At 44.3% G+C, this 13,165-nt stretch overlaps 1 protein-coding gene across 1 annotated transcript in view; it reads left to right on the top strand.

Annotated features, from left to right (window-relative positions):
- Positions 1-13,165, top strand: part of tdrd7b (tudor domain containing 7 b) — a 52,724-nt gene that overhangs the window by 16,541 nt on the left and 23,018 nt on the right. Inside the window, exons 5-9 of the mRNA XM_080742162.1 lie at positions 5,189-5,271; positions 7,190-7,398; positions 9,506-9,919; positions 11,007-11,308; positions 12,019-12,205. Coding sequence (XP_080598288.1) covers positions 5,189-5,271; positions 7,190-7,398; positions 9,506-9,919; positions 11,007-11,308; positions 12,019-12,205 — 1,195 coding nt within the window. The remainder of the gene's footprint in view (positions 1-5,188; positions 5,272-7,189; positions 7,399-9,505; positions 9,920-11,006; positions 11,309-12,018; positions 12,206-13,165) is intronic.

Genomic DNA, 13,165 nt, shown 5'->3' with positions numbered 1-13,165 from the left:
AACTCTGTGTCTCTCTCTCTCTCTCTCTCTCTCTCTCTCTCTCTCTCTCTCTCGCTCTCTCTCTCTCTCTCTCTCTCTCTCTCTCTCTCTCTCTCTCTCTCTCTCTCTCTCTTGGCTCCTGGTGAATGGCAGCCTGGTCCCCCACTGCTGCCTATTCAGCAGCTCCCACACAGGCTACTGGGCCAGTAATGGTCGTTCTCTGTATCTATCTTTCTAGTTCATTCTATAGCTTTTTTTGTTGTTGTTGTCGCAGGGGAATAAAAACTATTCCTCTGTGTTGCTTAGTCTCATCTTTCAACTTGCTGTGGTCAATCTCTGCGTCTTTCTCTCCTGCTGTGTTTTCTGTACTCCTCTGTATAAAACTCATCGGTAATTTCCTCCTTTCTGTTTCTTCAGCTGTCTCTGAACTTGTCCTCTCTGCTTCTTTTTTATTTATTTTTTACAAGCCACGTCTTTAACCATGCAGCTCAGTGGCCTAGACCAGTGATTTAAGAAGTTGAACATAGCAGATCTACAGATCTTCCAGATCTTCTATTTTTTCACCAAACATCTCATTTCTCTTTTGGGTCTTGAGAACCATTTTGCTAGTGTAGTGTCATGTCCAAGGGTTGTATCAAGCTGCCTCACTCTAAGACTAAGTAAACAGGAGATAGGCTCCTGACCTCTGAGTGACCTATGGGCCACATGGCTCGGCAACCGTTGGTACCCAGGATGGCTCCTTACTTACAGGCCTTACATCTCTTTAGCTCCCACAGTCAACAAACCCTCCAGCTTCGGTCTCCATTTGCTGGTTGCCATCCATATAGTCCACAAACAACATTGAAGATCACAAAGGCATAAAAGCATATGGAATAGTAAGTGTACTTTAAAGGACAACCTTTTTTTTTTTTTTCAACAAGGGTTCATATTTTAGATTGTAATTAGAGAAAAGAAAATATGAGTTTTCAATGTTCTCATTTGAGTGGGGGCATGCGTACAAGTGGCTAAATATGTCTTTTTAGACACAATACGCCGGCGATTTCTTTATTACTGTTTACAGTAACACCACTAGCCCCCACAAGTCACATCTGCCCAAGAAAGATTGCGGAACATCTTGGGAATGGGCTTATTGTGTCTAAAAAGACATATTTAGCCACTTGTACGCATGCCCCCAACCGATAGAAAGCAGTAAATGAAAACTTTTTAACACTCATCTTTTTTCTAATTACAATCTAAAATTAACCTGACTTTCGTCAGATGGTGGCAGTAGTGCGTAGGCTACCGCTCTACTTTACCATCTGAGCTCTCTCGGTGGGAGTTGATAACGCTCGTAAAGCCCCGGGCCGGACCAATCAGCGGCAGCTACGGGCGGGCTCTGAGCGGCTCTGAGCCAATAGAGTCTGATTGCAGACCACGTGGATGCAGACAGGCCAATATGAGTGGTTGGAGTTGGCACTCCCAGACTGTGATAGAGAGACGGCCACATCCAATCACCTGCTAAAGAAATTCAAAAAATGGCCCGCCCCTTACATCGAGTCTGCCCGAGAGAGCCCAGATGTAAGGCAGAGCGTTACGCACTGCTGCAACTATCTGGCGCAGTCAGGTTAATCTAAAATATGAACCCATAAAAAAACAAAGTTGTCCTTTAATGGTTAGCCCATCAAGACCTTAGGAGAGGACATTTTGTCCAAAGGTGGTCTAAAGGGGGACCTCGCGGTCCCCTCTGGTGTCCGAGCTAGCAAGCAACTGACAGACAGTGGAGCTAGCTAACTAATTCGGCATTTCAACTGGTTGACTGGTTCAGTTGGTTCCATCCACTGCACATCTATCCATGATGGCTGCGTGCAGCGGTGTAAAGTGACTAAGTACAATTTTCAGTATTTACAATGTTAAATAATTTTACTTCTACCATCTCAGAGGAAAATATTGTTACTAGTTACTTTAGATTTGGATTATTATTACAAAACAAACTAACCACTTCAGTCCAATATATATTTATGCCATTTGAATGTGATGCTTCTGAGCTTGTAGATCTGCTATTTTCAAAAGATTTGTAGGCCTATACATTTGAAATGGGACATTCTGCATAATTAGTACTTTCACTTTTGGTACTTTTCTTTAAGGACATGTTGATGCCAATGCTTTTTTACTTTTACTCAAGTAAAGTTTGTATTCCAGACTGTTACTTGCAACAGAGTATTTCTACATTGCAGTATCGATACCTTTACAAAAAAAAATGTTGTACTTTTTCCACTACTGCATGCAAGTGTACTTCCTCCATCGCTGGCTGTTCGTCCGGGTGGGTGGGGTCAGCCCTCTGTGAAAACACCTGACATCACTCCTCTGTGTCCTGTGTCACCCCTAGCGCCGCGGCCCACACAGCGTACCGGCGTGCAGAGGCGTCAATTGGGTATGGCAGCTGCCATACCTTGGCTACAGGGGGAAAAAATAAAATGTACTTCTCAAAAGAAATTCATCATGCCTGTTGCTAAGGTATGCAAGACACCAGTCGTGTTGCCATACCTTAGCTTTTTGCTGAACTGACGCCACTGCCGGCGTGGGCTCTCCGCACGCACCCTGGCCTGCACAATGGGGCCGGCGGGGTGAGAGGGCCGGGCCGCTGGCACGGGACGTTGAGCCCCACGCCGAGGGGGACGTGAGCCCCACTAATCCCCTGTCTATTCTCTGGTAGATTAGTGCTTCTAAACCGGCACGGAGTGAATCAGCAATATCTCTCTATATCCCTCTATGGCCCCGGGCCTGCCTGGCAGGCTGTGGATGGCTGGTGCAAGCTTTATCGCCGTCCAAATGAGCGTGTGTGTGTGTGTGTGTGTGTGTGCATACACATAAGGGTGTGCGTGCGTGCAACATGTGTCCACAACCAATCCTCAGCCCAACAGTTTCCTATTGATTGATTGATTGATTGATTGAAGGCTTTATTAGAAGTTTGCATAGGAAAATGTACAGATTCATGACGGTACAGTTCACTGGTACAAGGTCTACTAAAAGGAGATCCATGAAAAGACTAAGCTTATTTCAACAGGAAACCATTAAAGTATCTCATATAACATTGAATGACAGACAAATAGAACACAGTACTATGCAGTAGATATGTAAAGAAAAAAAGAAAACAGTAGGTCTATACAATCAGTAAGTACAGTATATACAATATATACAAGGAAGGGGCAGGTAACAGTAAGTCTAAACAATCAGTATGTACAGTATATACAAGGAAGGGGCAGGGAGGGTAGGGTTGGGCTAGGTTTTTTACCAGTTGCGAACGGCTGCTGCCTGTAAGTGGTTTTTCAGGGCATTTTTAAAGGATGCTAGTGATCCACACTCCTTTATGGCCTTCGGTAAGGCATTCCACATTTTTGTGGTGTAGCAGAAGAACGAGTTCGACCCTTTCTTTGAGTTGACTCTGGGTTGAACGTGATCTGTGGCACTGCCTCTGGTGTTGTAATTATGGACATCCTTAACGTTTATAAAGTATTTTGACAGGTACTTGGGTATCATAGTACCCTCTGGTAGACGTTATAGAGTCCCAGTTAAAAACAAGAAAAGACATCTGAACAGATACAAATACTCATTCATTCCCATATCCGTTACTCTGCTAAACTCAGGCTGTTAGTAGGGGTGATGTCTCTAGTGTAATGTAATGTAATATGTATGCACTTGACCTGTATGTCAGCACTGTGTGTTGTGCACTATTCGTTGTAATTTACTTTCTTTCTGTCTGTCTTGTCCTGTTGTATGTTATGTAGCAGCCTGCATGTCCAAGACAAATTTCCTTCGGGACCAAATAAATGAATCTTGAATCTTGAATCTTGAAAACCCACAACTTTTGAACGCTTAGTGATGTCAAGTGATTGGACATTATATTGTCCAAGATATCCAGCCTTACAACCCGGATAACATCAGTCAAAAAGTTGACAAAAAGCAGGTTCACTTTGCTGGCAAGGAATTCTCGTACCAAATACATGAACACTGATAACAAAACTATACTATTTAAAAAATATATATATATATATATTAATCTCATTGGCTTGGTCAATGAGCCAAGTGTGGGACAAACAGACAAAGCCAGATGTACAGTAGGAGCGGTTAGCTGGTCAAATTGTCAAATAATATATAAGAAAGAGGCAAAAGAAAACTATCGAAATAGTCAATGCTATTTTTTAAATATTTATCTGTTGGAACTGAGTCAAACTAAATATAATGCTCAACACCTACAACTCCAAGTGTTTATCAGGGTGGGGGCTTCCCAGTTAGTGCCCAAACCGAAGAATTTCGGTTATTTTTTTCAATCCAATACAATATTTTTTTTGCTATTTTACTTACCCTGAGCTGCTAGTAGAGACGTGGTTGGTCCTGGCTCGTCCATCGCTTTCCAACGAGCCATTCTACATGTTGCGACGATTTATTCCATTGAAAATGGGTTAGAATAAAGTTTAGAGCCCCCCCAAAAAAACTCTATTTTTGCGCGACGTATCCGAGGTACCAAAGCCGAACAATTCCGGTTTCTTTAATAAAATGAATTAAATAATCGGAGGCCTCGACGAAGTCTAAATTTTGATTCCACCCCGAAAACCGCAAGCTCTATCCACGGGCCCGTAATCGGGTAACGCTGCCGCATCGCGCCGCCTAATCCAATACATTGTCACATCTTTAGAGACCTTTTTCTCTGAACTGTGTTCCTAGGGCAGCGAAAGTTTTTTTTGCGGCTAAATAGCCTCAGATCGGTCTTCTAAAAAAAAAAAGCCGCTAACTGTTAGCTCACTTATTCCGGTTCACGTTCATAACACTCATTGCAGTGAAAACCCAAGGCAGTTCTGCCTGGATACCCGGATGTTATAGTGAAGCCCTATGGGGAAATGTCTGGCACTCTAGCGGCCTCTTGTGGCCCCTGGCAGTTAACAAGTTAAAATATGGTTATTTTGGGGGATCGCGGCCTGAAAAGGTGGAGAGCCACCGATCTAGCAAGCGGTAGGGAGTCTGGCAAGGAGAGACATAAGGAGATGGTGGAGGCAATCCTCCTCGAGTGGATCTAGGAACGCTATGCACTGTGGTAATGAAACATTATTGATCTCCAATGCAGTGAGGAAAAATAAACAACTGTGTCAACAGTCACGGTGTTAATAGAACATTTTCTCTCCTCCCCTCTCCAAAGTCACCGACCTCCATTGTTCTGTTCTCCTCTGCTGTGCAGGTCAGACAAGAGGATGACCCTACCGACACGCTTCCAGAAGGAGGTGCACGCTCACCTCTCCAGAAACACCCCGCCACCTGGCTGTAAGTAGGACAGTCTTCCATTGTCTAATAATATCATACCACTTCGCCATCAGGTGAAATGTGTGGAAAATGAAGGGGAAGACAATTTAGATACTGTATATATGTTAAGGCCCAGCATCTTCTGACTATTATAAAGGACAGGTACTGTATAACATAAACTTGTAGTTAGACCGGTGACTGGAATACTCGCCCCAAAACACACTCGTCAGTTTTTTTTTTCCTTGGACCACTCGTCCCCAGCGGTTCTTGTAAGTTAGGAATACGTTGATGTTTAGGCATAGTTTTACTAAGGTTAAGGTAAGGAATACAGTTAGGTTTAGGTATAGTTTCTCTGAGGTTATGTTTTGGAATACCTGGGGCGACTCTTCCTGTATTCGTTAGACCTGGCAAAAAGTAAAAGGCTTTGAGATACAGTACGTATGTCAACTTGCAGTTGTATGTAGGGAATACCTTAAAGTGCCTGTATAGCTAAAATAAATATGATACAAAATGTATTAGCAGTTTGTCACACACCAGAGTAATATGTTATTTAACCAATAAAAATAAAGTTCAGGTTTTTTACAGGGGTTCAGAGATGACTATTTTACATGTATAATAATTATGTCTATAAACAAATAGCTTAATTCACTATACAGGCACTTTAAATGTATGGTTGGAAAGGTTGAAGCGTTGCAGGTAGTGCAGGTCTGTAATGAACTGTCTGGCTTTTAGACATTGTGTTAAATGCTCTAGTCCATACATGGGCAACTGGCGGCCCGGGGGCCCCATGCGGCCCCCACCTTCACTTAATGCGGCCCGCAGGTTAATATCAGAATACTGCTTCCAAACATGCGAACATGACCGGCTTTAATTACTTTAGTCTAGATTAGTAGCTTACCTTTGTAAATGTCCAATGTATATATTTGCGTTCATAAAGCTAGCAAAATAACCTATAAATGCATTTGAAATTAAATAAAAATCTTACTTTTCAGGGTCCAATTAATCTTCCAATTAAAAAAAAGCTAAACCTAATTTAGGATTCCAATTCAAAAATAGCAAAAATTTGCCGATCTACAAGCTCAAAGTTTTGAGCTTGTAGATCTGCTATTTTTTGCTATTTTTTTACTGTATATGCATTGTAGCCCTCTGGAGTGAATGTGAAAATATAGTGGCCCGCTCCATCATCAAAGTTGCCCACCACTGCTCTAGTCCTTTGAGATCTCTATGAAACCTCCTCCTAGACATTATGTGAACCCCACAAGACAGGAAAGACTATTAAACCTGTTTTAATGACTCTGTCAGAAGCCTCTGCTTCCTGGACATGAGTGGGAGTCGGAAGATGTCCAGTAGAACTGAAAGACAAGTCGTTTCATGTTTAGTTGCGCTCGGGTGTTGCACTCTGAAAATAGCAGATCTATAAGCTATATAAGCGTGACGTGTTGTGAGCTTGTAGATCGGCTATCTTCAGCATGAAACCAATTATAATCAGACATTCCGACGGCATCGAGGCCTGACAAAATATCTTTGGGGGACAAAATCAACTGTAGATTTTTGATATTTAGCCTACTTAACCAACTAAATTAAAACTAAAACATTTCAGTTGACTAAAATATGACTAAAACTAAATGAAATTGCATTCAAGTATATGACTAAGCAAAATAGAAAAGTCTGTAACATGTCATTAGGTTGAACACCCTTTGGATCGACCACCAAACTCTAACCCAAACCCTAATCCTAACCTCAGTAAAACTATGCCTAACTCTAACCCTAACCCTAAACCTAACCTCAGTAACTGTGTCTGTGACGCGGGTGATTATCTAACCTGGCGACGCTCGCGGGTGATTATCTAACCTGCCGACGCTGTTCGACCCAATGGGAGTTCGACCTATGGGGCAGTCCCCAGAAAAGTCAAAATGTCACAATTTGCACTGCTTTGCAGCTCCCCTGAACCTGAACGAGAGCCCGGGCTGTGGGCGAGGCAGGCCGTACAACCCTGGGCAGGTGCAGGAGCGCATCAGGGAGATCCTGGGGAAGTACAGCAACGGCTTCTGGGTGTCCAAGCTGCCCCAGATCTACAGAGAGCTCTACAAGCAGGACCTGCCCACGGAGGCCGTGAAGGACCTGGAGAGCTGGACGCACGTGTGCACCGTACGTTCACCTTACATCAGGGGTCCTCAATGTTTTCAGGCCAAGGACCCCTTAGTTGAGAGAGAGAGAGATGAAGCAGGGACCCCCCACAACCTGTTCATAGATTCCATGTAGTTGCATCTTTTGACAGCACAATCATCAGTGTATTTTGGATAAGTCAATACTTCTAAAACTTGACCTTTCACTCTGTACTTAGTCTGCTCTTTTAGTAGTAGTAGTAGTAGTAGTTCTCCGAATATGGACGCTATAGGGTTCAAGTGGTTAATATAAAAAAGGAGAAAAAAAAGTTTCTATCACACAAAGATTTGGAGGACCCCCTGTTGAAGACCCCCGTTATAGGCCATGGCATAGCAGTGGTGGTCATTTTCTGGCTCCATCGTTCCAGACCCCATTCATGTTTCCCACAAAGATCTCCAAAAAATATCAATCAATTATTTTACATTTTTAAGCCTAGACTCAAGCCATCCAGGATCCTGGTGATTCATGAAATCATAAAACATTTGATTCTGTGAAAACAATATCTGAAAACCGCAAAACATTAAATATAGTATATCATAAAATGAAATATTAAATTTCTTGGAACCAGAATTCCGCCACTGCTATGCCCTATTATAGGCCTATACTGGAAAGCATTTTGTGTAATTGTGTTTGTCAAGGACCCCCAAATTGATTTATATTTGGCTGCGGACCCCCATCTGAAAATGTTTTGTTCCAGGAACCCCCAGATAGAGAATATTTATACAAATTTTTAAAAAGCATTATATTATTCAAGCAGGAAATTACTAATTCTGAGCTATTTCTGAATAGCCAACACATTTTTCTTAAAACCGGCCTCAGGTCTAAATGGGTTATTAAATCGCTTTACCATACGTAGTCCAGGCTCGCCATGCCTCTTCTTTCCTTTATTGGTTTTACTTTGGTTTTCCGCTGCACTGGACCCCCTTCATTGTACCCCCTTCCCTTTGGAGCTGCTGGTCGTTATAGCAACGCCAAGGAAACTGGCGTCTGAACAGTTCTAAGCTAGCGCCAACGTTGTCTGGACATGATCTCCATTTTAACCTATACAGCCTGTCAAAAGCAGTTTCTGGTAACAATTAAAACTGGGAAAGCTTAGCTATTCAAAAATACCAGATATGCAAGATCACAGCGCTTCACTTCGTACATCTGCAATCTTTTAACAGTTTTGAAAAAAAATCTTTGAAAGTGTGAGAACCACTGAGTTAGAAGGCATTCGTAGAATCGGCCTCCGGTCTTAAAGGGATAAAAGTTGAATGTCCTTTTCTATCATTGATCGGTCTTGAGTCATGACCCTAGTGTGTAAAAACCTTAAAGGAGTAGTTCACCCCCCAAAATGACCTTTTTTCTATCGATTACTCACCCCATGGGGAGTTCAATAATATTTTTTAGTTTTTGTCGCATAAGCCAATAATTTGATTGTAATAACTGTACCCCCAATCCCCCATTGATTCCGAATGGAGACCCAAATGTATTTGGGTCTCCATCCGGAAGCAATGGGCCTCACAATGAGTCTCCTCAAATTATTGTCTTAGGAATGCGACAAAAACTAAAACATGTTATTGAACTCAAGTGTAATCGATAGGAAAAAAAAAACATTTTGGGGGTGAACTACTTCTTTAACTGGGGGGTCTCTCCCCCTCCCCAAGATGACTAAAGCCCCTATCATAGTAGGCACCGCGGTGGATAAGCTATCCACCGCGGTGTAGTGTTTTTAAATCATAAAACTACAACATTATGTCATTACTCGCGGTGAAGAGCTATCCACCGCGAACCCCGACACATCTCTCTGTTTTTGCTTTCAGACAGATCGGGCACATCACCCCGTTCACTGATTGGTCGATCTAGAGAGACCAGTCAGTCACAATGATAGGACTTCACCGTGACTGACTATGATGGCCTCCACTTGTTTTCTCACTTGGTGGATAGCTTTACACCTAAAATTTGCGGTGATAGGCTCTTCACCGCAGACTCTGATAGGGGCTTAACTCCCATCATAACCTTGTCTCCTCTCTCTCTCCCTCCCTCTCTCTCTCTCTCTCTCTCTCTCTCTCTCTCTCTCTCTCTCTCTCTCTCTCTCTCTCCCTCTCAGGTAGAGAAGCCGTGTAGCAGCAACCCCTCTGAGCTGCTGCTCTACCCCGCCAAGGAGCAGCACGGGGCGGCGGGGCGCGCACCCTCTGCCCTCCCCTCCCCCTCCCCCTCGCTGGGGTCCCCCGCCCCGCAGAGACCTCCCACCACCCCGCCGCCCCGCACCACAGGCTCCGCCTCCCACCACCCACCTCCTCCTCCTCCTTCCTCCTCTCGCTCCCCACTGGCCTCCGGCTCCCCCGTCTCCTCCCACCCCTCCTCCCCCTCCTCGTCACCCAGCCCCCCCTCCTCCCCCGCCGCCGCCTCCACCGCCACCCTGTGCCCGGAGCTGAGGCAGAAGCTGGAGGAGCTGCTGCTCAAGTACTCCAACGGCCTGTGGGCGCACGCGCTGCCCAAGCTCTTCCAGGACACCTACAAAGTCAGTAGACGACGTTTGTATTTATTTAACACAGCAGCCAAGCGCTGGATATCAAATGACGCGTTATAGGCGGCCAATGTGTTTCAAAAAGCCTAAAACCTTTTTTTATTATAATAATTGTAAAGAAATGGTACCATTTTTGTCTACCCTGTCTATGTCTCAGAGGAGGGCTGTGGATAGTACGGAATCCAGCCCGCCATGTCATCATCATCGATGAGAAATCCAAGCTAATAGAAACTGCAGGCTTGCTATTCCTGGAAAATTTCCATGCTTTAACTCTTTGAGTGCCACCCTAGTCACCACTAGAGGGCGCCCAGTGGCCATAGAAAATCCCATAGAGATATGCTGGTATATGCAGAAGCCCTGCAGCCATGACTTGCCTGAACACTTTCCTTTGTGCATGTACAGGAAGAGGATGAAGTTAGCTTGAAGTTAGCTATTGGCTACCAAGCATTTTAGAAGCCTTATTTTCGTCAACTTAGCCATGATTAAACCTTGCACACCTCATGCATGGGAAAAAAACAGAGAAGAATGAGCTCTAAAAAATCCAATGCAATCCTGGATTGCATTGGAGTGGATTTGTGCAGTTTGTTCACAGCTTTCAAACAAAAAAATCCGATTGGAAATCCGTTCAGGCATTCTTGAGATAATCGCCATTATGTTTTACATGTTATGTAAACAAACATGGCTGCCCTGTATGTTAGATGGGGTTGTATGGGGGTGGAACATGCAAAATCGCGATTGAAATCATGTTCACTAGATTTGATGGGGTCCAAAAAAAAAAAAAATCAAACATTTTTTTTTCAATTTTTTCAATTTTTTTCTTTTTTTTTTTTTTTTAAAAGCCGAACTAGTTCGGGATCGGCACTCTGCGATACGCTAATAAAGTCGAACTAGTTCGGGATTGGCACTCAATGAGTTAATAGAAGCCATTGTTCTCACGTTAATAAAACATAAAATGAGACACAGACAGAGAAGAAGAAAATAATCATATTATAATGAGCATTACTGAGGACCAATTATATGAAAATGGTTGAAGTCGTCCTTTAATAACGTATTTGGTGTTATTTCATGTGTGTTTCATAAGACCAAACTGCCCGGTCACGTCCTGGAGAACCTGCAGCTCCTGTCTGACATCTGCACCATCGACTACCCCATGCCCGACAACCCCAAGAGGGCCATCCTGTACAAGAGGAGCGGCCCCGGGGCCGCCGAGGACGACGACAACTGCAACAGCGGCGAGGGGGTTGGCGAGGAGGAGCTGAGGGCCAGGCGGGAGCTGGGCAGGAGGCTCAGCAACCAGGCCGTGCCTCCGCTGCACATCCCCCGCGAGGAGTACCCCTCTGTGCTGGTGGTGGAGGCGGCCAACACCAACGGAGTCATCCTCAGGTGCGCGCGTGCGCGCTTACTATTACTCTATTACTATTACTATTTTTTATTTATGGTTAACCCATTCAGAACGGGTACACATTATGGTGCATTATTATTTTATGCTTTAACTACTGAAAAATAGCATAGCATAGCGCATAGCATAAATAGAATAGCATACAAGCTCACAGCGCTGCACCGAGTGCCGCGCTGCGAGCTTGTAGATCTGCTATTTTTGAAAAATCATGAGAATTTGAATTTTGACCCGATTCTATAATCCTTCTTGAATCCTTCTAAGATTTTTTGAAAAACCTATGTTTCTAAGTCAGCAATCTGGCTGGCCATCGTCAAAGAAAAGGTCCTTTTCACTTAACTGGAGCTCAGTTAGTCTGTTCTTGAGAGGCTACTATGTCAGTGGTTCTCAAACTATTTCATGTGAAGGACCCCCAAAATGATATTTATTTGGCCACGGACCCCCATCTGAAAATATTTCGTTCCAGGGACCACCCAGAAGCAAAATCTGAGTTACAAACGTCACGACTTTTTCAAAAATACAGCTTGCAGCGTGGCACTCGGTGCTGCGCTGTGAGCTTGTAGATCTGCTATTTTTCAATAGCTAAAGTTACTAGGGCCCCTCCACCTTGGGCCCTAGTAACTCAGTCCCACTTTCCCCCCCCTTGTGACGCCCCTGGTTACAATAGTTCCATTCTCTCTCTCTCTCTCTCTCTCAGGTACATTGGTGAGGAGTACTCTCAGGCCCAGGAGCGCATGGAGGACGACATGAGGGAGTTCTACAGCAGCGGTCAGCAGGGCAGCCCCGCCAGCCTGTCCTCGGGCCAGCTGGCCGCCGTGCGGGCAGAGGAGGAGGACGAGATACTGAGGGCACAGGTCTGCGAGGTCCTGGCAGACAAGGTCAAGGTGAGGAGGCCTCAGAGGGGCACAGGTGAAAACACCGATCATCAGCACTTGTGTTGTGAAGCACTCGTCAGGTTAAAGGGGAATGCCACCCATTTTCATCATTGAAAATGAGTGATTGTGGGGGTCATGTGATTAGTGACATCATGAAGATGTACTCTGAAAGCCAAAGAGTATCTTAATGATGTCACTGATCACATGACCCCCACAATCAGTCCTCCACATGGACTCATGGATCAGAAAGGAACAATGGAGCACACAGCTTGATGGAACTCAACAGGGAGAGGCTCAGGTAGACACTTTGAAATTTAGAACTGTATTTAGTTACAACTACTTTAGATTTTAGGTTGGTTTCTGTTGGGGGGTTTTGGCTGGCACTACATTGTTATCACCTCTGGCTCAGTTGATTGGCTGTGCTCACCACTTGTCACTCCCCCTACTATGCATCTCAACATGCATTTAAGGGCAGACAGTGGCCACACACAGACACTCATGGATCAGAAAGGAACAATGGAGCACACAGCTTGATGGAACTCAACAGGGAGAGGCTCAGGTAGACACTTTGAAATTTAGAACTGTATTTAGTTACAACTACTTTAGATTTTAGGTTGGTTTCTGTTGGGGGGTTTTGGCTGGCACTACATTGTTATCACCTCTGGCTCAGTTGATTGGCTGTGCTCACCACTTGTCACTCCCCCTACTATGCATCTCAACATGCATTTAAGGGCAGACAGTGGCCACACACAGACACTCATGGATCAGAAAGGAACAATGGAGCACACAGCTTGATGGAACTCAACAGGGAGAGGCTCAGGTAGACACTTTGAAATTTAGAACTGTATTTAGTTACAACTACTTTAGATTTTAGGTTGGTTTCTGTTGGGGGGTTTTGGCTGGCACTACATTGTTATCACCTCTGGCTCAGTTGATTGGCTGTGCTCACCACTTGTCACTCCCCCTACT

This window comes from Nannobrachium achirus (assembly GCF_963921795.1).
Source record: "Nannobrachium achirus genome assembly, chromosome: 14".
NCBI classification, from domain to species: Eukaryota; Metazoa; Chordata; class Actinopteri; order Myctophiformes; family Myctophidae; genus Nannobrachium; species Nannobrachium achirus.
The sequence above is the reverse complement of the archived record's forward strand: the minus strand, read 5'-3'. Positions and strand labels throughout refer to the sequence as shown.